The sequence below is a fragment of the Cnephaeus nilssonii genome (assembly GCF_951640355.1).
Source record: "Cnephaeus nilssonii genome assembly, chromosome: 8".
Lineage (NCBI taxonomy): Eukaryota > Metazoa > Chordata > Mammalia > Chiroptera > Vespertilionidae > Cnephaeus > Cnephaeus nilssonii.
In genome coordinates, this window is record NC_137079.1 from 23869874 (window position 1) to 23896420 (window position 26547).

General features: G+C 38.4%; 1 protein-coding gene across 1 annotated transcript in view; it reads left to right on the plus strand.

The window, feature by feature from the left end:
- Positions 1-26547, plus strand: part of ADAM9 (ADAM metallopeptidase domain 9) — a 99047-nt gene that overhangs the window by 46812 nt on the left and 25688 nt on the right. Inside the window, exons 12-16 of the mRNA XM_079779299.1 lie at positions 2661-2832; positions 9205-9297; positions 10522-10717; positions 12114-12219; positions 13442-13625. Coding sequence (XP_079635425.1) covers positions 2661-2832; positions 9205-9297; positions 10522-10717; positions 12114-12219; positions 13442-13625 — 751 coding nt within the window. The remainder of the gene's footprint in view (positions 1-2660; positions 2833-9204; positions 9298-10521; positions 10718-12113; positions 12220-13441; positions 13626-26547) is intronic.

Consider the following 26547-nt stretch of genomic DNA (forward strand, 5'->3'; position numbering starts at 1 on the left):
AATCAATAAAAACATACTTAAAAAAATAAAATTTACTACATATTAAAACTTAAACATGTATATAAGATGATATCAAATATTAGGCAACCTACCATTTTCCCTGTGAGAAGAGCTACAAATAAATTTTTTCCTAACTTAAAAATATAACCTTATAGGGATGTAAAAGACATAACGGGAGGGAATGAAATTGGCTCTTGGAGAGGGAAATAGTAGCTATAGGAGGGACTGGCCCTACAGAAGTTGAAATAGTGGGAAACTGCCAACATAAGGTGACCTGATGGAGAGGGATCCAGAGGAATTAATCTGCCTTATTCTCCTACTGCCTTCTTGTCTCTGCCAGTGCCTCTTCTTTGGCTGTGTTTTATTGGATACAGTCCATATAGGTCATTCTCCACCAAGCATGGAGCACAGTGGAAAAGGATGGGGATAAGATTTGTCAGTCCCATTACTTTATCTTGTTTTGTATCAGCTAATGCATCAAATAAGGAAAAGATTTAGGAATAATTATTTGAAAAGGGGAAAGCTCAGATGATATGATTGTCTAATTTTGAACAGCAAGGGAATCAATTAAATAGTATTAGAAATATAGTTAAAAGTGTATAAAATAAATAGATTCCCAATAAAACAGTTATAACCATTTTGAAAAAATGTGAGGGAAAAACCTGTTTTTTATTTGTCTAAAGTTCAAGATATCTCAGAATCAAGATGAATATAACCCAGGCTGGATTTATTATTAAATATTCATTATTGTGACTTTCCATTTTTTTTCCTTCTGATTTTAAAAGAAACTAAGCTTTCAACATTTTTGTGGGCCACTGAAAGTATGAGAGGTCCTAGGCACCTGCTTATTGTGCCTAGGTTGGCCCAGGCTCCTGAGGTACCTCTTTAGAAGCTCCAGGGCACTGAAGAGTGTGGTTTGTGAATCACTAGTGGTTAATAATATGTTGGTTAATAATATATTTATCCATGTGAAAAAGGAATATATGAAGTATCGTAGTGTGAATTGTAACTATCTTTAAAAATATGAACATGTGAAAAAAGATCGTGAGGATGTATGTCAAAAGTTTAACTGGTTGTGTCTTTTGGTGGTAATCTTTCAGGTCATTTTTTAATTTTTTTCAATTGGAATCACTTCTTTGCCTACACAGGTCATCCCCTTCACCTCTTCACCTTTTTTCTCAATTGCACTTATCAACTAATATACTATTGAATTTACTTATATATCTTTTTAATATATTTTTATTGATTTCAGAGAGGAATGGAAAGGGAGAAAGAAACATCAATGATAGGAGAGAATCATTTATTGGCTACCTCCTGCACGCCCCTTACTGGGGATCAAGCCCACAACCTGGGCATGTGCCCTTGACCGGAATTGAACCTGGGACCCTTCAGTTTGCAGGCTGATGCTCTATCCACTGGCTAGGGCTTGAATTTTCTTATTAACTTTACAGTCTCCTTCACTAGAATGTCACCTTCATAGGGTTGGGGATTTTTGTCTGCTTTGTTTACTGTTTCATCCCTTAACAGAGAAGAGTGCCTTGAACATAAGAAATGTTTTAACAAATATTTGTTGAATGAATGATATTGTAAAAAAAAAAGACTCCTCACAATATTCTTAAACAGAGAGTAGCAAGAAAAAGAAGAATATGGAAAACAAGTGTTGTTATTGTCAAAAAGCTTGTGCCCTGCCTTTCCTTTCTGTGTGAGTCAAAATATTGTCTTTACTCATTCTTTTGTAATAGGCAATTGATCGTTCATGTTACTTCTCTGCCAATCTGTTAAAACCCTTCAGCATCTCACATTCAGATACCTTTTTGTCGAATAGTAGTTAACAGTACCAAAATGTTCTAGACAGACTGCCTTCCATTCCCAAGAGCCTAGAGCCAGGACTATCTCCTTCTCTGGAGATTTTGGGTCAGTTAGCAAAGAAGAGTGTAAACTGAATATGCAGGGGACAAAATTTCACAGGAAGGAACTGTTCCTTAGATTCCTGGGATTTACAGAGACTCAACACAGATAGGCATGCTTCCTCAAACCCTATAATGCAACCGTTTTTATTCCCACTGCTGCTTTGGCAACATTGCTCAACCTGATGGAGAAGAGATTCTTTCAAGGGCACAAAATTCCCCTGATAAAATTTTAATGTGACTTGGATTTCTAGAAGATTCTTGTTGTATATATGGGTGTGTTTCCCGTTAGTCTTCAAAAGTAAAAATAGTTAGTGGGATTATGTGAAGATATTTTATAGAGATTGAGTAAAACAATAAGTGAAAAGAAGATTGGGTAAACGTATAGCTAGCTCCAAATACTTGAAGACCTTTTACTATGGAAGATAAATAAAACTTAATTCTGGATAGGACTAGATAATTTCTAAACTGTCTTCTGACAAGATTTATGATTTTGTATTTCAATGAAAGTGATTGGAAGATTTTTTTCATAGAGGTATAATATATTGTAACCCAAATAGTAATTATATAGTAACTGAGATAATGTTTTATATTTTTTTAGAAATAGACATTAATTCTCATTTCTCTCTATTTTGGTTAGCTTATTAACTGCTGTTTTAAATATTCATTTCTAGTTGGTTGAAGACATGACTTAAATTTTTTGATGAAAGTAATTGCTGTGACATGAGCTCTTTTTCTTGATGTTTATTATAGAGGTTCCAGGAACTTCAGCAGTTGCAGTGCAGAGGACTTTGAGAAGTTAACTTTAAATAAAGGAGGAAACTGCCTTCTTAATATTCCCAAGCCTGATGAAGCATATAGTGCTCCTTTCTGTGGCAATAAGTTGGTGGACCCCGGGGAAGAGTGTGACTGTGGTTCTCCAAAGGTCAGTTGAATGTTTGCTTTTTGCTTTGTCACATTACTTCAGGGTTTGCAAAAATTTAAATAGCTTGCTGTGGGCAACTCTGGCCTAGGAGCTAAAGTAAAACTTAGTGGCAGAAAGAGGATTGGCATTTTCATTGGGGGGACCTGTTCCTGGGATTGGTCATCTCCTCCTTCCCAGAACATAACTAATGGTGTCATCTGTTTTGATGTCAAGGAAAGCGCCATGCCGATTCTTTATTTATTTATTTTTGCTAGCTTCTACCATTTCTGTTATGGTTATTGGGTCATTTATTTACTTTAAAGAATGACTCGGTTTTTCACTTGGTTCTACTGGTAAACTCTCACATTCTGTCTGGCTCTGCCATTGCAGAAATATTTATTTGGTTGAACTCATTTTAATAATAAATTGAAGCTGGCTCATTCTCCAGAGCCCTTCATTAACAAAGTTCTTGGCACTGAAATTAACATCCTTCCTTAATTAACCTCCAGTTTACCTACTGATCTATGGTTTTATCACACCTGATGCCCATACTTATTTCCATAAGCCTATGCTCATCTTTATTATTATTGTTCTATATCTTAGCCATTCTCCTCTCCAAATTATGATAAAAGTATCATTTTAAATGGTTAAAGAAATTTAAAGGTAATAATGAACATTTGTCATAGATTTTTATTTTACATTATTAAGATACTAGAGGCCCAGTGCATGAAATTTGTGCATGACGGGGGGGATGAACAAATTCCTCCTCCTAGACCTAGCATTAAATTTTAAAGAAATTTGTTCATTTTTTTGTAAACTTCACTCTATTCTCAATCTTTCCCACAAGTTCTTCTTCACCTGACCACACCTGGCTTTGCCAGAAGACTTCCCATTCTAGAAAGGCAGTATGTATTATATGATGAAATTGTAATTAGCCTTCATTGCATTATTGCTGCATGTCAGGACTTCTGCTCAATGTTTTACATGGTATAATTCTCTCACAGTAACCCAAACAGATTGATATTTTTTATATTCTCATTTTCAAATGAAGAAAATAAGGCCTAATAAAGCATGTTTAATTTCTAAATTAACATTATGCTATTAGGATGACCAAATTCTTTGCCTTTCCAGGCATTCTCAGTTTTTTATCCTTACATATTTTATGTTTTTAAAAATAATTTATTCTTAAAAACTATACGTTTATTGTTGATAGTATGACAGATGGCCCTCATTCCCACCCTTTCTACCCATCGGAGATGCAAGTCTGGTAAATCAATAAATGTGATACATCACATAAACAAAATGAAGGACAAAAATCACATGATTATATGTGCACACTCTGACCTACATGCCAAGATAGAGAGGTATTTATAGAAGGGAAAAGGAAGTTAGAACCATAGCACTTTATTATTAACATAGAATTCTTCCTTTTCCACTTGGATGTCGAGTGTGACTCGACACGGTTAGCATTAGAATAAATAATAATAAAGGAATCTAGAAAAAAGCAAGCGAGTGCAAAGGGTTAAGCTTAAAAAAATTAATCAACTTTATTTCTTAGAGCAGTTTTAGGGTCAAAGCAAATTTGAGTGGAAAGTACCGAGAGTTCCATATATTGCCTGCCCCTCACACAAGCACTTCTCCATTGTCCACATCCTGCAGCACAGAGGTACATTTATTACAATTGATGGCTCTACATTGATACATCATTATCACCCAAAGTCTACAGTTTACACTAGGGTTTATTCTTGTAATTTAGCTTTTTATCGTATGTATTTTTATTATATTGAAATTTAAAATTTAAATGAAGGCAAACTTATCAATTATTTTTCTTAAAACTTTTTGAATTTTGTATTTGACTAGTAGTACTCCTTTTTCAAGATTATCATCATAGCTTCTTTATACTTTTTAATAGTGTTTTTCAAATTAAAAATTTTTAGATTACTCTTTAATTGAGGGGATCATGTGGACTGAGGTAGAAAATTAACTTCTGTCCACTAATGGTTAGTTATTACAAAACCATTTAAAATGATACTTTTATCATAATCAGAATACATGTATACACTGTTTCCTAATTCTCTCTTTTTTTTATGAAGCCATCTTACAGTGTTTTTCAAAAAAAAGTTAACAGCTTTATTGAAGTATAATTTAATACAATGTCAAAAAACTAAATTAGGACTTAGATAAGGAAAGGCTATTGTAATAGGGAGACCACTCTGATCTCCGAAATCTGGAAGTATCTCAGAATCAAAGAGAAAAAGGGTTTTCTTTAATAGGGTAAAGGTGGGGGCAGAGCAGAGATAAGCAGAATCTTTTAAGGAGAAGCTGAGAAGCAAGGGGAATAACCAGTGAGGACTGACAGGAAAGTGTTCTGCTGTAATCAGCTGATTTCCAGGGGAAGCTAGCTGATGAGGGCGACAAGCAGAGTCCAGGGACCTATATAAAAGAAAGAAGCCTTATTAAAATTTGGTCAAGACAAAGCAAAGGGTAAGAAATAGGCAATTGAAGACTTGGTCAATAATAAACTGCCCATGTTTAAAACATACAAGTTGATATATTTTGACATATTATATACATACTAGAGGGCTGGTGCATGAATTTGTGCATGGGTGGGGTCCAGCCGCCCCGCCATGATTGGGGCCGATCGGGGTTGAGCCGGCCAGGGGTGGGGGGCTGCAGTAGGTCGGCCAGCCCCCCCCCATTGCCACTCCCACCCTGATCAAGTGTGGGGCCTATCGGGGCTGCAGTGCACGTCATAGCGACCTGTTGTTCCGGTTGTTCTGGCATTCCGGTTTCTTGGCTTTTATATATATAGATGTGAAACTGTCACTACTATCAAGATAATGAACATATCATCCAAAAAGTTCTTTGCAACCCTTGGTAATCCCTTCTTTCCACCCCTTCTTTTCCCCCATTCTCCTCAGACAATCACTGATCTGTTTTTTGACATTACACATTAGTGTGCATTTCCTAGAGTTTCATGTAAGTGAAATACTCTTTTTTTGGGTCTAGCTTCATTCACTCAGCATAATTCTTTTGAGATTATCCACATTGCTGCAGTGTCAGTAATTCATTTGTTTGAATTGTTGTTTACCATTGAATAGTAAGGATAAACTACAGTTTGTCAATTCATCTCTTGATGTATATTTGGGGTGTTTCTGGTGTTTTGCTATTAACACAAAAAGCTGCTTGAACATTCACCTACAAGTCTTTACATGAACTTATGTTTTCATTTCTCTTGGGTAAATACCCTAAGTGAAATTCCTGTGTCATATGGTAAGTGTATATTTAACTTTTTAAGAAACTTTCAAACTGTTCCCTAAAGTGGTTGTACCATTTTACATTCCTACCATCTGTGTATGAGAGTTACAGTTCTTTCACATCCTTGCCACTACTTCATACGGTCAGTCTTTTCAGTGTTAGCTGTGCTATTAGGTGTGAAGTGGTACCTCATTGAGGTTTTAATTTGCATTCCCTAATGACTTGTGATTTTGAGCATGTTTTCAGCTTGTCATCTGTCTTTTTTGGTGAAATGTCAGTTAAGCTCTTTCCCATTTAAAAAATTAAGTTGTTTTCTTATAACTGAATTTGGACAGTACTTATATTCTAGATACAAGTCCTTTGTCAGATATATGACTTGCAAATATATTCTCCCAGTCTGTAGCTTATTTTTTAATTGCCTTAACAGTATGTTTTGAAGAATAGAAGTTTTATATTTTGATGAAGCCCATTTTATTAATTTATGCTTTTATGGGTGTCATATTTAAGAAATCTTTTGACCCAAGGTTGCAAATGTTTTCTCCTAGAAGCTTTATAGTTTTAACTTTTACATTTAGGTATGTGATCCATTTGACTTAAATTTTTTTGTATGGTGTAAGGTATAGATTATAGTTCATTTATTATTAATTTTTTTCTTTTTTCTTTATATGTTTTCTCCATCACCATTTATCCCTTTATGTCCTCTTCCACCTCCGCTCCCTACTCCCCCCTGCAATCACCACTCTGCTGACAGGAAGTTGCAAAACTACTGCAAAGAGTTCCATGTATTTTTTTTTAACCCAGTTTCCCTCAAAGTTGGCATCTTATTTTAATAAGAAATAAGAAAGCTAGTTTTCCTTCCTTTCTCACCTTTTCTTCCTTTCCCCTATCTTCTTCTCTCTTCCGTTTTTCCTTCCTTTCCTGAACAATTCAGAGCTGAAGACATCAGTTGGAACATAGGAGAGTAGGTGTCTCGGTGGGTGTGAGCTTGTAGTGTAGGAGAGAAATGGTGGCCCATAGTGGGGTGGGAGAAGTCAAGAAAGATAAAAAGCCACTATATTCAAAACTGCCTGGTACTGGCACAAGAACAGACATATAGACCAATGGAACAGAACAGAGAACCCAGAGATCGACCCAAGCCATTATGCTCAATTAATATTTGACAAAGGAGGCAAGAGCATACAATGGAGTCAAGACAGTCTCTTCAATAAATGGTGTTGGGAAAATTGGACAGATACATGCAAAAAAATGAAACTAGACCAGCAACTTACACCATACACAAAAATAAACTCAAAATGGATAAAGGACTTAAATGTAAGAAGGGAAACCATAAAAATCTTAGAAGAAGCTATAGGCAGCAAAATAGCAGACATATGTCGTAGCAATATCTTTATTGCTACAGCTCCTAGAGCAATGGAAACTAAGGGGAAAGATAAACAAATGGGACTACATCAAAATAAAAAGCTCCTGCACAGCAAAAGAAACCATCAACAAAACAACAAGAAAGCTTACTGCATGGGAGAACATATTTGCCAATGTTATCTCCGATAAGGGTTTAATCTCCAAAATTTATAGGGAACTCATACAACTTAACAAAAGGAAGATAAACAATCCAATCAGAAAATTGGCAAAGGACCCAAATAGACACTTTTCGAAAGAGGACATAGAGAAGGCCAAGAGACATTTGAAAACATGCTCAAAGTCACTAATCATCTGAGAGATGCAAATGAAAACAATGAGGTACCATCTCACACCTGTCAGAATGGCTGTCATCAACAAATCAACAAAATACAAGTGCTGGTGAGGATGCAGAGAAAAAGGAACCCTCTTGCACTGCTGGTGGGGATGCAGACTGGTGCAGCCACTGTGGAAAACAGTATGGCGTTTACTCAGAAAATTAAAAATTGAATTTCCATTTGACCCAGTGATCCCACTTCTAGGAATGTATCCCAAGAAAACAGAAACACCAATCAGAAAGGATATATGCACCCCTATGTTCATAGCAGCACAATTTACAATATCTAATATTTGGAAACAGCCTAAGTGCCCATTAGCAGACGAGTGGATTAGAAAACTGTGGTACATCTGCACAAAGGAATTCTATGCTGCTGTAAAAAAGAAGGAATTCTTACCATTTGCAACAGCATAGATGGAACTAGAGAGCACTATACTAAGTGAAATAAGCCAGTCAGAGAAAGATAAATATCACATGATCTCACTCATTTGTGGAATATAATGAACAAAATAAATGGATGAATAAAAATAGAACCAGAGACATAGAAGCATTGAACATACTGTATAACCTATGAGGGAAGGCGGGTAAGAGATCAACCAAAGGACATGTATGCATGCATATGAGCACAACCAATGGACATAGACAGTAGGAGGGTGAGGGCTTGTGCTTGGGGGTAGGGGTGGCTGGGGAGAGGTCAATGGGGGAAAAAAGAGACTCATGTAATACTTTGAACAATAAAGAATTTAAATTAAAAAAAAAGAATGTCCACATAGGGTGAAGACCCACTCAACAGAGAAGTCAGACCCTGAGCATGAAGAGAAATGCATTCATGGATGCTTAATTTCCTGTGATGATTAAATACACTATTGTGGACTAAATGTGTCACCCGTAAATTAATATGGGATAGATCTTAGGGACAGATCTCTGATCTGATAGGACTGGTGTCCTTATAAGAGATTCTAAGTTGCTCTGTTTCTTTGAAAACACACACACTGAAGAAAGGCCTTTTAAGAATACAGCAAGAAGGCAGCTGTCTGCAAGCCAGGAAGAGAGTCCTCACCAGAAACTGAATTGGCTGGAACTTTGATCCTAGATGTCTAGCCTCCAGAGCTGTGACATAATAAATTTCTTTTGCTTAAGCCATCATCTATGGTATCTTGTTCTGGCAGTACCAGCAGGCAAAGACACATACTCTCGATGATTTCAGTCCTTGGATGTATGTTGAGACCTGGTAGTTGCAGCTAAAGAATCACTGACAAATCCAGCATAGTGACTATTTCCAGAGATTAATTGCTATTGCCAGATTATAAAAAAATAGATTTGAGGTCTAAGATAAGAATTTTATTAATGAATATTGATGACAATAACTCATTTCTTTATTGCCAGTCATTTTCTTTTCACAGGAATGTGAATTGGACCCTTGTTGTGAAGGAAGTACTTGTAAGCTTAAATCATCTGCTGAATGTGCATATGGTGACTGTTGCAAAGACTGTTTGGTAAGAAATTCCTCCCTATTTTGGAAAAAAAATAGAAAAAGGAACAGTATTATATATCAAAATTTCTTTGATCTGTAAGAGAGCATTATGTTTATTACATGATTACATGAAACATTTTTGGCAGTTGTTTGCAGTTTTGCATCACATTCTCTTTACTACAGTCTATTGAGATTTTTTTCCTAAGTAGAAACATTTTTTAATTTTAAGAGTAAGCTATGTATTTTATTAAAAATTCCACAATACCAAAGTATAGAAAACAGACAGTGGAAGACTATCATTTTAACCTTCCTGACATAGCCATTTTTGATAATATGCTATTAATTTAGTTATTTTTTTCTGTATAAATGTGATTGTGAATGTGTGTGTGTGTGTGAATGTGTGTGTGCACATGCACGCATGGAGGGGGGTTAAGTTGCTAAACATAGATACATATATTTTTCCTATTGGTATTTTCAATAAGATACAATGGGTTTTCTTCCACTTATGTAGTTCTACATGGTTGTATAGTTAGTACTTCTTTGTATGGTTATACCATAATTTCTTTACCTAGTCAATTGATGGGCATTTGGATTGCTTCCAATTTTTGTTTATTAGTAGTATTGTTGGGGCAGTGTTTGAATATTAACATTTTTGGCACACATTTTACATGCTTCGCACCCATTCTATACCCACCAGTCTAGTCACATGCTTGTTTCCTTACATTACCATTGGTTTCTAGCAAGTGTTATAATCCTGGTTAGTTTGATAGGTTTAATGTGTTTTTATATCTTTGTTTAATTTGCATTTCTTTCTTTTTTTACTATTTTTATTGATTTTAGAGAGGAAGGGAGAGGGAGAGAGAGACACATCAATGATGAAAGAATATAATTTTTTGGCTGCCTCCTGCATGCCCCACACTGGGGATTGAGCCCACAACCCGGATATGTGCCATGACTATAATTGAACCATGCCCTCCTGGTTCACAGGTCGCCGCTCAACCACTGAGCCATGCCAGCAGGGCAAATCTGCATTTCTTTTGATTATCAATGAGGTTATGTTTTTTTCCCTGTATTTCATGACTTTTATGAGTTGCCTATTATTGGCCTCTGTTCATTTTTCCATTGGGTTATTTAATCTTTTGTTGTTATTAGAACTTTTATACGTATAAATACCATAGTTACAAATTTGATTAATTTGTGGGAATTGTCCTGATATTCCTGTTTCATTAGAATCTTATTACCCTAGTTTCTTCCAGGAGGTACTTTATGTAGAGGAAAAACCAATGAATGTGATGTTCCAGAATATTGCAATGGTACTTCTCAGTTCTGTCAGCCAGATGTTTTTATTCAGAATGGATATCCTTGCCAGAATAACAAAGCCTATTGTTACAATGGCATGTGCCAATATTATGATGCTCAGTGTCAAGTCATCTTTGGTTCAAGTAAGATATTTTATTTATAATTGATTGCTTTTATTTTATTTATTTTTGCTTTAGTTTTGGTTAAAAGAGGAAATAAAAATTACAGTATATATACACATATACATAATATCAAATTTTAGTTTTAATTAATTCATATAAATAGTATAGGGATATACATTGGGGTCTGCTATTTTCATTGTTCACTCAAAATATTTTTGAGATCCATCTATATTGAGATTTACATTTAGATCATAATGCAATAGAGTATTCTATTACATAAATGTAATCTATTCTATTACTGGTAGATATTTAGGATGTTTAAAAACTCTTCTGATTCTCTTTTTAAAGTTTTCATTTTTATTAAACTTATATTTACACATAAAGATCCAAATTATTTAAAGATTTTATGAAAAATCAAAGTGTACTTGCAAGTAATATCTCCATTCATTGAGGAAACCACTTTTACCTTTTCTAGCTGATTATTTCTTTACTTGTTCCAGGTCTTTAGATAACCTGTTGGTAATGCTGTGTTTTGATTTTTCCCATGGTAGGCATTCACTATTACTATGAGGCTTTGGCTCACACAGTCACAGGGAATGGTAGATCCCTTGCAGGGTACGTCAGCAAGCTGTAGAGTCAGAAGAGCCGATGGTGTAGTTACAGTCCCCAGGCTGGCAGGCCTGAGACCCCGGAAGACTGGATGATTCTGTTCCAGTGCTCAGGCAGTGCACGCCTAATCCCCTTTGATGGGGGTGGAGAGGCTGCTTCCCTGGCAAAGAAGTCTCATCAGAATTTAGGGGTTCAGTGTCCCCAGCTTCATCAGGGTCTTCCCACATATCTCCATTTCAGCTTTCAGGATCTCATTCTTTCACAATCACTGTCCTCAATGTAACAATAGACAACACTGAGCCACACCGGCCGGGCTGGAATGCTACTTTATCAGTTGTTATGATGTCAGTCTATCTAATTACTAGGAATACCTAGATTAAGCTTCCACATATGGTAAATAAAAAAACAAATAATAGCTGGCAATATTTTCATCAACTTTTCCCCACCTAATTTAACCAGGAGTGCAATAGATATGTGTTTGAGAGCAGTGGGAATGACTATGCTGAAAATGCTACCCATACTGTGTGTGGGTTTTAATTTATTTATAGTTTCATCTTATTTATTTATAGTTGCACCTCTTTTAAGCCTTGAGTGTTTGAGTTTAGTCTAACTTTTAAGTATAATCTAAGCTTTATTTTTACAGTTGGTTGTTAAGTATAAAGTGTGGAACAAAATTTTTTTTCCCCTTAAGGCTAGAAACTTTTTCAAAGGTATTGAGGCAGTTCATCCAGTTGTATGGACTATCATAGGGAATACTTTTATTTCTGAAATAAATTGCCAGAACTTAACATTCTTTTAAACATTGCAGAAGCCAAGGCTGCCCCAAGAGATTGTTTCATTGATGTGAATTCTAAAGGTGACAGATTTGGCAATTGTGGCTTCTCTGGTAATGAATACAAGAAGTGTGCCACTGGGTAAGTGACGGGAGGTTTATGGTTATAAAGGAGAATGAATGATTACAAGACCAGTCATGTTTTATAACTCCTTGTGACTGCCGACTTTCTCTCCCTTAAATACCAAACTTTTCAAACTTACAATTTTGCAACACAAGGTTTCAGGGAGACTGAATAGAACTGGTAAAATAAGTCACCCCTTTTGACATTACCTGTCTGAAATCGAATGGTTTTTAGAATCTTACTTTGTTTATCTATGTTCTACACTAAGAATCACAAATAAACACTCTTCCTCCTCTTTCTTCCTTTCATTAAAAGGTTGTGTTGTTAAGTCCATAGAAGCACAGAATTAATTTTGTATTTTATTATGTTGTTCTTGCTTTATAATTTAAAAGTGATAAATTAAATAGGAAATTTCAATACAGCATCATAAGAGTTGATGTTAGGGGTACTTAGTGTGTTATGAAAGGATTTGGGAAGGGCATTTAACTCACACAGCCTTGGTGTATTGATGAGTTATGGATTGAGTCTTCAAGTAAGTAACTCAGAACCAAGCCAAGAAAGGTGGAGTCCTTTCTTAGTTATTTTACATTACAGAATCTAATTTTCTTCTTACCATACTTCTTTAAAGAAGACACAGTTGAAATTTTTAAAAATATATATTTTTATTGATTTCGGAAAGGAAGGGGGAGAGAGAGAGAGAGAGAGAGAGAGAGAGAGAGAGAGAGAAAAACATCAATGATGAGAGAGAATCATTGATTGGCTGCCTCCTGCGTGCCCCACATTGGGGATCGAGCCCACAACCCAGGCATGTGTCCTGACTGGGAATTGAAATGTGACCTTCCGATTCATAGGTTGACGCTCAACCACTGAGCCACGCCGGCTGGGCACAATTATATTTTGATATAGTTCTATTATTTTCTACTTATAAAGTTATATCATATTTATAAGAAACTTTATTAGACTTTTTTGAGCAATAGATAGATAGTGAGGAGGGATTAGGTGTGCAAAAAGGAGCATCAGCACCGCCTTGCACCCTACTAATTTGCACCTCAGCATCCATTTACCTCTGCTCTTCTCTGCTGTATTTAAAGAGCTGATTTGATCTCTGTTGCTCTCACACACTTTCTGTTGAGATTCCTTTCAGCTAAATAGTAGTACACTCTCTGTTTATGTGCACATATATAATTTTTCTATTGTATCTACACCGATGCATTTTACATTTATTTTTCTGTCTTTATAGAAATGCTTTGTGTGGAAAACTTCAATGTGAGAATGTCCAAGACATGCCTGTATTTGGAATTGTGCCTGCTATTATTCTGACCCCCAGTGGAGGCACCAAATGTTGGGGTGTGGATTTTCAGCTAGGATCAGATGTTCCAGATCCTGGGATGGTGAATGAAGGTACAAGATGTGATGTTGGAAAGGTAATTAAAATGTTTTCTATTTATAAAGTAAAATTTTAAATATTGTTATGCAAAGTGATTTTTTTTATGATTATAAAAGAAATTATGTTTAGTATAGAGATTTGGGAAAATATGAAGCCATCAAGAACAAAATTAAGAATAGTTATGATTCTACTATCCAGATTTCTTTCTTATGTTATCACCTGTGGTTTCCATATTGCCATATGCTGTGCATTTTCCCCTCCCCTATCAATGAGCTATAATTTATTAGTCAGTTTGCCATTATTGGGACATCAAGGTGATTTCCAGGGTCGTGTGTGTGTGTGTGTGTGTGTGTGTGTGTGTGTGCGCGCGCACGCATGTGCAGCCACATGTGTCTCTGCACTAGAAATCTCAGAGTGTTTGTCCTGCCCATGCTCCCTGTTATCCTGACCAGAGCTGTTTGGATCAGATATGAGCTAAGAGTTAGCCAGCCTCTGATTTAATGCCAGTGATGCCATATGAGAAGATGAACTTGTTTGGAATAAGTAATGAAAGAACAGTAATTAAGAGTAGGACAGAAACTGTAAGAATTCTTTGAGAGATGCCATGAAGCAGGAGCAGGGCTTATGGCAAACTTAAGCCATTTATATAAGATATAAGGATGTGGGATTATTGAACAAGGTGAAGACACCAACTCAGAGGAGAATAGAGGAGGAGGAGAGAACACAATTGACTGATTATGTGGCAGGTGGACCCTCAAGTTACTTTAATTTCTACCAAGTTTTCAGTTCCAGTTGTTTCCCGCTTATAAAAAGAGCCTTATATTTTTGTTCCTGTCCTTCCCACTATATATACTCGACTGCTTCAGTAATGATAAACAATGCAGAGGTAAATGGCTTTATAAATAAAAATTTCAGAATACCTTAATTGTCTTCTGAGACAATGGTGTCCATACTTTTAAAGTTTTAGATATATTTTGGCCAAATTTCTCTTTATAAAAGTTTTTACTAGTTTACCTTCCAACCAGTTTTAAATAAGTGTTTTAATTCTCCATATGATAGTCAAGATTAGCTTCTATTGTTTTAAAGCTTTTTATTTTACTCTTTCTTGATTATTAGTGATGTTCAATTTTTTGGTGTCTATATATTCATTCCTTCTTTCATGATTTTCTTTTTTTTTTTTTTTTTTTTTTTTTTTTATTTATTTTTTTTTTTTTTAATTTTTATTTTTCCAATTTTTTTTATTAAGGTATTATATGTGATTTTCTTATTGATGTTTTTTCCATTTAAAAACTGGTGTGTTTTTCTTATTGATTTTATAATTTGACTGGGAATACAGCTAGCCTTCGAAGGTTATATATGATTTTAGCTATTGGGTTGGTTAGATAATATTTTTTATTTAATGGAATATCCTTTTAACCCTAATTAATAAGAATTTAAAAAGAATAGATTTTAAATTTTATTAGTTTAAAAAAATCAGCTATTGAAATAATACTTTTTTTTGTTTTGGCCTATTGATGTGCTGGGTCATATCAATAAAATCCCTAACATTAAATTATCTTCATATTCCTGGAGCAAATACTGTTAACATTGAATTTTTCTGTAGATATATTTCTGGATTCTATGTACTAGTGAGCATACTTTTGTATTTCTAAAGCTGTATACATATGACTTTTTTGAATTTATGAAATTTTACTCTATGAATTATAGTCAGTACTCTTAAGTCTCACAAAAACTCAGCTAAGTCTGAGTTAAAGCATAACAGGAAATTTATTTATTAAAAACAAAATCAGTTAAAGAGATTTGGGACCCAGAATCCCAGATAATGTTCTACAGTTCTTTCCTGTATCTTTCATTTTTGCTTCTCCCTTGTTGGCCTCCCTCTCCCCCCCCCCCCCAGCATTATCTATAATAATAAAAGCATAATATGCAAATTAACCAAACAGCCGAACAGCAGAATGACCAGACGACCACGCTATGATATGCACTGGTGCCCGGCCAGCCAAGGCAGGTGCAATGCGATTGTTTGGGGGGCCCGCCATCGCCCCACAGAGGGAGGCCCAGGCCACCGGCCAGTGGGTGATTGATCGGGGGGGCGGGGGGGGGACTCTACAATTGGCCCAAAGAGGGAGGCCCACGTTACCAACCGGCAGGCTATGGCGGGTAGGCAGGGCCTCCCTCTGCGGGGCGACCGATCACAGAGCCCTGGCCCTGCAGAGGGAGGCCCAGGCTACCTGGCTGGTGGCGCTGTGGTGAGTGGGTGGGGCCTCCCTCTGTGGGGCGATTGATCACGGGGCTCCCGGACTTCAAGAGAGCACAGGCCAGGCTGAGGGACCCCGTCCCTCCCGAGTGCACGAATTTCATGCATCGGGCCTCTATCTGAGATATAATTGACATATAACATTGTATAAACTTAAGATGTACAATGTGATGACTTGATGCACATATATATTGTGAAATGATTACCACAATATGGTTTGTTAACTTATCCATCATCTCACATGAATAAATTTTTCTTGTGTGTGGAGACAGAAACTTACCTTCTTAGCAATTTTCAAGTGTATAATACAGTGTTGTTAACTATAATCACCATGCTAAATATTAGATGCCCAGAACTTACTCATCTTATTAAAACTGGAAGTTTGTACTCTTTGAAAAGAAAGTGGATGACTGCAGCACAGTAGCCCCATTCTGGAACATTCATGAAGGACAGTGGTGAAGGGAAATCCTCCCAGTGGACAGAATTTCAAGCAATACAACAAGTTGTTCTGTGGTAGGTTCGCTTGGAAGGAGAAATGGCCAGACATGCTTTACACACCCAACACCGCTTATTGAAGAGACTGTCTTGACTCCTTTGTGTACTCTTGCCTCTTTTTTCAAATATTAATTGAGCATAATGGCTTGGGTCAATTTTTGGATTCTCTGTTCTGTTCCATTGGTCTATAGGTCTGTTCTTGTGCCAGTACCAGGCAGTTTGAGAACTGTGGCTTGGTAATATAGCTTGATATCTGGTATTGTGATCCCTCTAACATTGTTATTCTTTCTCAAGATTGCTGCAGCTATTCAGGGTTCTTTATGTTCCAGATGAATTTTTGGCGAGTTTGTTCTAAGTCTTTGAAATATGCCGTTGATATTTTAATGGGGATTGCATTGAATCTATAGATTGCTTTGGGTAGTATGGACATTTTAATGATGTTGATTCTACCAATCCATGACACGGTATATTCTTCCACTTGTTTATGTCTTCCTCTATCTCTTTTTTTTAGCGTCCTGTAATTTTCTGAGTATGGGCCCTTTACCTCCTTTGTTAAATTTATTCCTAGGTATCTTAATTTTTTTGTTGCAACGTAAATGGGATTGTTTTTTTAGTTTCTCTTTCTGTGAGTTCATTATTGGTGTATAAAAAAGCCATAGATTTCTGGGTGTTAATTTTGTATTCTGCTACATTGCCGAATTCATTTATTAAGTCTAGTAGTTTTTTGATGGAGTCTTTAGGGTTTTTCTAAGTACAGTATCATGTCATCTGTGAATAATGACAATTTTACTTCTTCGTTTCCAATTTGGATGCCTTTTATTTTGTGACTCAGTTTTTTTGATCCAGGTTAGATTTTTGTTCACTTAACCTAGAACTTTTCTGCTTCTACAGATCCAGTACGAATGTATTCTTAGGCTTTCTATCACGTTCACTTTTGGGAGCTCCATGATCAAATATCCAATATTATAAGCAGTGTATGAGAGTCAGACTATTCTGATTGTTGCATTCACTCTGCACTCCTTGGTTGTGACATGCCCACATTGGTTTTGGCAGTTGGGGCCTGCCACTTGGCCCCTGTTACCCAGGATCCAAATACTCTCATTGTGTTTCATTTTTCTCATTCATTGACCACAGTTCTCACTGTAAGGTCTGTTCTACAGAGAACAGTGATCACAGAGCTCTTCAAAGGTGCTAGGGACCCCTTTTCAAACTTATTTTTCACAGTTGTGGTGAAAGGTAGGTCTTCTGGATCATCTGAGTAAGGTCTTAAATGGCAAATTCACTCTAACATCCCAGTCTCTTTAAGTCTTTGAATTGTTTCTTTTACCTGAAACGAAGGCAGATTCAGCATTTTCAACTCACTTCATGGGCTTTTGTTCCATTTAAAAATACATAGTTTCATTGATTTTTAGAGAGAGGAAGGGAGAGTGAGAGAGAAAAAGAGAGAGAAAGAAAGACTGGCTTGCCTCCTGCATGCTCCCTACCAAGGATCAAGCCTGCAACCAAGTATATGCCCTGGTTGGGAGTTGAACCAGCAAACTTTTGGTGCACAGGATGATGCCTAACCATCTGAGTCACACAGGCCAGGGCTCTTTTAGTACATTTTTCAGGCAATTAACCAACAAGCTATTACACAGCTCTTTCTAAATCCCTGACCTGCAACATTAAATGCAGAATCTCTACTTAGTAAACCCATATCAATAAATGTAGCCTGCTTTAACTTTATGTTCTTTCTGCCATTATCCCACACCCTTAATATCCATTCCCATATATGCTGCCTGGATTTCTGTCTGTATACTACCTAATTATAAAACTCAAGTATTTCTTTTGGTATGTAGCATACTTCTTGGGTAATACTTTGTACCTCATCTTTAGGGACCTGCTCCTACTTGAGTCTAGTCATAGATTTGGAAACAAAGGTGGTGGGATGAGTCCTGAGGAGAATCAACATTGTCTTGCAAGGCAACTTCCTCAAAGGAGGCTATTACAATCTCCTCAGGCAATGCAGCACTAATCCCTTATCTTGGGAGTGGAAAGGACTCCCTTGAGGGTAGGGAGACCACTCCCTCTGGCAGAGAAGCCTCATCAGAATTTAGGGACACAATGTCCCCTGCTTCATCAGGGTCTTCCTACACATCTCCATTCCGGCTGTCAGGATCTCATTCGTTCCCAATCACTGCCCTCTTTTTAACAGTGAATATCCTGTGAGGTTGGAGTTCGACTTGTGCTGTAATCTCTCCAGTTGCAGGATGAGATTCTGGGTTTGATTTTTCATAGATTTCAGCCCTCCTGTCACAGGGAATGAGGGGCTCCTTCAGTGCACTCAGAAGTTTCCAGGTCATTCATGCCTTACTTGAGCTGGGAATTCAGACTTGTGAACTCATTCTTTTCTTTCCCCACTTTGTCCAGTGATATTTGGAGTAACCAATCCCCTGTTTGTAAAATGTTCATAAGAATCATATACACAGTAACTCAGAATCTTGATTCTTATAAGTGGTTGATTAGTAATAACCAGTGGTGATATTTTGTGAGCATCTATTGCCATGTCACACTATGGAATATGGACTATTGAAAATAGAGTTATTCATGTCTTTAAATGTAAGCAGGTAAGAGAGCCAATTTAATAAGCTCAGGAACCAGTTCAGAAAACTTATCCTTACAATCTGTTTCTCTAGAACAACTCTAGGTATCAGTATCTGCATTAGTCAGGGTTCTCCAGAGAAATATAACCAATAGGAAGGATATATATATATATATATATATATATATATATATATATATGATTTATTATAAGTAATTGACTCACACAATGATTATGGAGACTGACAAAGCTCAAGGTTTGCAGTTGGCAAGCTGGAGATCCAGGAGAGATGATGGTGGAGTTCCAGCCTGAGTCCAAGGTCTGTGAACCAGGAGAGCTGATAGTAATTCTAGTCTGTAAGCCATCAGGCCCAAGACCCAGGAAAAGTTGATGTTTTAGTTCAGGAGGCTGGAAAACCACAGTCCCCAATTGAAAACAGGCAGGCAGGTGTAATTCCCTGTTATTCAGGGCAGGGTTAGATTTTTTGTTCTATTCTAGCCATAGCTGATTGGATAAGGGAAGCAGTTTGCTTTATTTAGTCTATTGATTTAAATGTTCAACCCACCAAAAATCACCCTCATAGAAACACTCAGAATAATGTTTGATCACATATCTGGCACCCTGTGTCACATACATGCGGACACATAAAAGTAATTATCACAATCAGTTCTTATAAACCAACTAGAGGCCCAGTGCACGAAATTCGTGCATGGAGGGGGGTTGTCTCTCAGCCCAGCCTGTACCCTCTCCAATACGGGACCCCTCGAGGGATGTCCGACTGCCCGTTTAGGCCCGATCCCGGTGGGCAGTCGGATCCCTAAACAGGCAGTCGGACATCCCTCTCACAATCCAGGACTGCTGGCTCCCAACTGCTTGCCTGCCTGCCTTCCTGATTGCCCCTAACCGCTTCTGCCTGCCAGCCTGATCACCCCCTAACCACTCTGCTGCCAGCCTGTTTGCCCCCAACTTACCTCCTCTGCTGGCCTAGTCACCTCTATCTGCCCTCTCCTGCAGGGTTGATCACCTCCAACTGCCCTCCCTTGCAGGCTTGGTCCCTCTCAACTGCCCTCCCTTGCAGGCTGGGTGCCTCCCAACTGCCCTCTCCTGCTGGCCATCTTGTGGTGGCCATCTTGTGTCCACATGGGGGCAGGATCTTTGACCACATGGGGGCAGCTATATTGTGTGTTGCAGTGATGATCAATCTGCATATTACTCTTTTATTAGATAGGATGGAGGCCTGGTACAGGGGTGGGGGCCAGCTGGTTTGCCCTGAAGGGCATCCCGGATCTGGTAGGGGTTCCCTTGGGGTGTGGGGCGGCCTGAGCGAGGGGCCTGTGGTGGTTTGCAGGCTTGCCACGCCCCCTGGCAACCCAAGCAGAGGCCCTGGTATCTGGAATTTATTTTCCTTCTACAATTGAAACTTTGTAGCCTGGAGCGGAGCCAAGCCTGGGCTCCCTCAGAGGCCGGCAACCATTGTGTTGGGGTTACAATTGAAACTTTGTTGCCTTAAGCAGGTGGGCCCGGCCAGGGTGTGCGGAAAGCTTTGCTTCCCCTGTTGCCGGTGGCAACCCTGGCCTGCTCTCTCAAGCTCCATTCTGCCGCCATTTGTTTGAATTTGTTTATCTTCTATAATTGAAACTTTGTAGCTTGAGTGGAGGCTTAGGCCTGGCAAGGGCAGGCGGAAACCTTGGCTTCCTCTGTTACCTAGGAAACCTTGCTCTCTGTGGCTGTAGCCATCTTGGTTTGGGTTAATTTGCATACTCGCTCTGATTGGATGGTGGGCGTGGCTTGTGGGCGTGGCTTGTGGGTGTGTCGGAGGTATGGTCAATTTGCATATTTGTCTATTATTAGGTAGGATTAAGTGCAGAGTAAAAATAGGAATTGGTAAACACATCTGAAAAAAATGGTGGATTGTAATATTCATTTATTTTCTCTGCCCGCTAAATCTCAGAATATAAAGGAATAAATAGGGAATAAATCCCAACGTGGGAAATATATGAAATTTCATCTGTAGACAAAGATTTCCACAAATTTTGAAAACAGAAAGTAGGTTGACAGAGTAGTAGAACCTACAACTTAACAGTGCAAACTGATAGGATGTGAATAAGACTGTATCTTAGGTTTACAGAAACCTAAACACATTGTGATTTGTAAATAAAGGTTATAGCTGAGTGCTGGAAACAAATCAGTTTCACTAAAAGAGAGATGTTGACAGGAAGCCAGGAAGGCTGGTCAACAACCTTAATTGCTCTAACCACTCACCCTTTAGTTGAGACATTGTTAGCTGAAGCAGCCTCCACCTTTGTTTTTCCCATGTACATTTCTGTTTATCTTGCCTAAGATGTTTTCCCCAAAGCCTCAATAAAAGGGATGGCAGAGCCAGAGCAGTCGTTAGTTCTCCCACTAGAGGTGGACTACCGCCTGGCCCCCCATTTCGCCAAATTGAATTTCTTCAAGTCTCCTTTCATTTGTGTGCGGCCCTTCTCCAGAACTCGAACCCTGAACCGGAACCCTGGACCACGCGGGACGTGGAAAGGGATTCCTACAGCTGAGAGTGGGTTAAAGCATGAGATTGAAATGGAATAACTTTTAGTCTATTAAAGGAGAGGCTAGCTCATTCTCTTATGTGTTTCTTTTATTTATTTTGTCAACAAAGCATCAGCAACCATTTGCCTAGTCCTCTAGGTTGGAGATGAGAAGATAAAATTTTTGATATATTTGGTCATCCTTTTATGAAATGCCTGTATCCCTATCCTAATTCTAGTACACTGTTTCCTTCATGCATACATCACTGAACTATAGATGTGTTTGCAGCAGTGGGAATGGCAGCAACCTGGGTACTCAAGTTTTGGCTAGGAAAGAATTAAGAGCCAAGACTCAAACTATAAGAGAATATTTATTTAGAAAATCACAGAGATATGAGAAGTAATTTGTAGGAGAAATGGGTTTAGGAAACAAGTTATAGAGGCAAAGGAAGGGGCTCAGAAGTGAGGCAAGTAAAGGTGACATGTCTGGGCATGCTCCCAGGAGCGAGAGGGTGCTGGGTCCTCCTGCCTAGGGGTTTTAAGGTGGAGATTTTAGGGGAGGTCTCAGGGCGGATCTCAATGGGATATTCAGCAGCTTTCTAGGTATTAGAGTCGTTGAAGGAGGTATGCGTGAGCTGAAAGGGGTAAAGAATTATGAATTTATTAGGTCATTTGGAAGCCAGATGGGGTGAGCACGCCAGGGATGGCGGGGGGAATAAGAGATTTTAAAGGATTCTAGATGGGCTTTTTTGGCAGGGAATTCTCTGGTCGGGTCGGAATGCTGGACAAGTAGGGTGGGGAAAGTTACTGGTCATAGCAAATGGAATGTGGTCTAAGCAAAAGGGAATGTCAGTTGGGAAATTATCTAAAGGTCAGTTTCCCAGGGGAGGGGATATCAGTTCGATTATTTGATCAGACCTAACACCAGATATGTCCTTTCAGGGTCTAGGTCTCCACTGATTGATTGGCCAGTGCGAGGCAGGGGGTCATTATATAATGCAGCTGCTCCTGGGGTCAGCCTAGGTGTCACTTGTCTGGTTTTGCTGCTTTTCTGGCACTGGAGCTATGAGGCCTAGATGTTATCTCTAGAGAGGGGGGTCCAAACCGCATGACCAGCAATATGCTAGGGAAGAAAGGTCACCCTGGGAATGAGGTCCCACTCTACAATTGTCCATTACCAGGAACCTGTGGCTTTTTACCCTGGTGACCTTCTGTACCTAGGCCATCGTCCTTGCTCTGCTCATATCTACCAGAGATGGATTATTACATAAACAATTCTCTGAGGAAACTCCACAAAAAGACTGAGATAGAAAAAAAAAAAAAAAAGCCTGTGTGGATCTAATAAAGATTTTTAAATTCAAATAATTAAAATTTCTAATTTAGAGAAAGAAAACAAGGAAAGTGGGCAATTATGAAATTCCAGAGTACTTGTGAAGAAAAATCTCAATAGCTTCCAGAGACAAAACAAAACAAATAAACATACAAACAAAGACCTCCCAAAATAGGTCACATGTAAAAGAATAAAATTGAGAACTGAATTTTGGAAGACAAGGGAGCAATGCTTTCATGTTTCTGAAAGATTCTCAACCTAGAATTATGCATACATAATCAAGTGAGAGGGCACAATAAAAACATTTCAGAGATTTACAGGATATGAAAAGTTAACTTTTAAAAAATCCTTTCTTAGGAAATCATCTAATTAATGTTCCAGCAAATGAGGAAGTAAATAAAAAAGAGAAAGAATTGTAATCTAGGGCAGCAGTTGCTAACCAGTGGTCCTCGGGCCACTGGTGGTCTGTGAGGTCCGAATGGTTGATCTAGGACTTAGAAGTATGTCAAAGGGAAATTCCAATATAACAGCAGTGTATCAGGCCAGGAGAATAATGAATATAGATTGGGGCAAGGGAGGCCCCAAGTTTTTAGAGAAATAGGAAACTTGAAAGAGGAAATGACACAAAAGGCCAATTGTGTAAGAAGAAAGGCATGTTACCTGTAAGGGGGGGCGGGGCGCGGGGAAGCTCTATAAGAAAGAAAACGTAGTCCTAATATTTGGCTTTGAAATCAACAGTGTTTTGTCTTAATTATTGGTAAGGGATACTTATTCCCTATTTCCTTGTTTCCTTGTGGATGAATTTCCATTAAAATAACACTTCTGGGTTTTTGAGTGACATTAGCAACATGGCTGAATAAGAGGTCCCTCATTTGTGTCTGCTCAATAACAATAACAATTTGGCATCCATGAATGGACAGAAGTGCCTTAATGAGAGCTGTGGGATCCCGCACCATACATCAGGAGACCTGGGAGGAGTCTTGCCCAGCTTGTGTCAGGTAATAGGCGTACAGAGACCTCCTCCTGGATGTGGACTCTGCAGTGACTTTTCGTGGCGTTAGCCCTTCCAGTCACAGTTTGGAAGCCCCTGGAAAACAACATCTTAGTCACTCACAGATAAGAGAGTCTTTGCAGAAATCCAGGTTTCTAGTGGAGAAATTCCAGCACAGTGTTGGAGCAAAAAAATACGAGTTGAACATATTGGAGAGGGTAAGAGAAACAGTTTGATTCTGTTGTAAGTGGCGGGAATTGCACCAGTTGTCTGACTGGTTCAGCAACCTCAGTACTTGGGTTCTGGCTAGGAAAGAATTCAGAGCAAGACCCAAACTGTAAGATAACATTTTGGGTAAATTATAGAGGTAGAAAAAGTAATTCCTAGAAGAAATGGGCTCAGGAAACAAGTTACAGAGGTAAAGGAAGGGCCCCTGGAGCTTGGGAGTGGGGAAGCTATAGGTAACGTGCCTGTGGGGGAGAGAGAGAAGGGAGAGGGAAAGGCAGGATGTGCTTCTGGGAGGGAGAACACACTGGGGCCTCCAGCCTAAGGGTTTTAAGGGCAGATTTTAGGGGAGGTCCCAGGGAAAGATCTTAATAGAATGTTCAGCAGTTTTCCAGGTGTGTTCTTTCAGAGTTGTGGTCTCCCTTGATTGATTGGCTGGTACCAGGGCAGGGGGTCATTATTCAATGCAGCTGGTCCTGAGGCTGGTTTTGTTGCTTATCTGGGCCTGGAGCTGATATACAACTGAGGCCTAGATGTTATCTCTAGGGAGGAAAGATCAGGGGGTCCAAACTGCATGACCAGTGATATGCTAGGGGTGGAAAAATCACCCTGGGGGTGAGGTCCCACAGTACAATTGATTGTCCATTGCTAGGTACCTGGGGCTTTCTATCCTGGTGACCTTCTATACCTGGCCCGTTGTCCTTGCTCTGCACATGTCTGTCTAACTGCCTACAGCAATTCTACTCATATCATTCCTTACCCAAGGTGGCACAGCTTAGGACCAGGAGAGACCTTTTTAGCTCATGATTTCTCCCAGGAGGGAAATGAGAGCAGGTCAGTGAGCACCTGGTTTCTCCAGCTGTGCACTGTATATTCTTTCTTACCCCACCCAATGTACTGAGGTGTGAACTGCATGACTGAGGGGTGAGAAGAAGCTGGGAGAGGGGCGTAGGACTTGTGGAGGACATTAAAATAATGCAGTTCCTACTAACTATTTAGCAGACTCCACAAAAAGCCCATGCATAGTGCCTGGGGATGCCTTGCCTGTGCATCCCTCCAAGTGGTACATGGGCACCCCATATGCCCTCCTGACAGTGGTGACAAGAGTGAGCCTTTGCAGACAGCTGGTAAGCAAAAAACAAAACAAAAACAAAACAAAAAGAAAGAAAAAGGTTATCATCACTTGGCTTGGTGTTTTTCTAGATCTAGAGAAGGCAAGACGGCCTAAGAATTCTGCCACAGAGGGAGCAAGAAGTATGGAGCAGGCATATTTGTAGAAGGCTGAGAAAGCCTCAGGATGCCTAGCTGGGCTAAAGAAAGGTATTTCTCTCATGAAGGCAGTTAATAAAGATTGGAGGAGTTGACTGCTACTTGAGATGTGAAGACAGCAATCCAAAACTTCAGATCCACCAAAGGATTACAATAATTTCAGTAACTGGTCCCAAAGACATGATGATATGTGATTTACTAATGAAGAACTCAAGTAGTTGTTTTTAAGGAAGTTCAGTGAGCTACAAGAAAACATGGACAATTTAGCAAGATCAGGAAAACAATCTTCTATAACAATAAAAGCATAATATGCTAATTAGACCAAACAGCCAAACAACCTTCCAGACATCCTCTTGGATGTTCTTCCAGACGACCTTCTGGATGAAGCCAGGGCTGCGAGGGCTGAGCCCCTTGAGTGAATTTCGTGCATCGGGCCTCTAGAACGTGAATACACTGAAAAGTTTTAACAAAGATAGAAATCATGAAGACTATGAAAAATCATATACTAACAAATTGGGTAACCTAGAATAAATGAATACATTTCTAGAAACTTATAATCTACCAAGACTAAATCATGATGAAATAGAAAATCTGAACAGAACAATAACAAGTAAGGAGATTGACTCAGTAATCAACAACCTCCCAACAAAGAAAAGCCTAATTCAAAGTCATTTAACTGGTGAAGTCTACCAAGGATTTAAAGAAGAATTAATGTCAATTCTTAAACTCTTCAAAAAAAAAAAAAAATCAAAGAGGAGAGCACATTCTCAAATTTGTTTTACAAGGTCAGCCTTATCCTGATACCAAAACCAGATAAGAACACTCAAGAAAAGAAAATTACAGTTCAATATCCTTGATGAATATGCATGCATAAATTCTCAATAAAATATTAGCAAACTAAATTGAACAGCACATTAGAAAGAAAATACATCAGGATCACGTTGTATTTATCTCTAGAAAGTAAGGATGGTTCAATATAAGCAAATCTGTAAGTGTGATACATCATATTATTAGAATGAAAGATAAAAATCATATGATTCTCTCAATTGATACAGAAAAGGCACTTGACAAAATATGACATTTGTTCATGTTAAAAACCTTTCAACAAACTGGGTAGAGAAGGAATGTGCCTCTAGACACAATAAAGGCTATACTGACAAGCCCACAGTTTATCTCATACTCAGTGGTAAAAGGTTGAAAGCTTTTTCTGTAAGTTAAGAAACAAGACAAGGGTGCCCAGTCTCACTACTCTTATTTAGCATAGTACTGGAAGTTGTAGCCAGAGC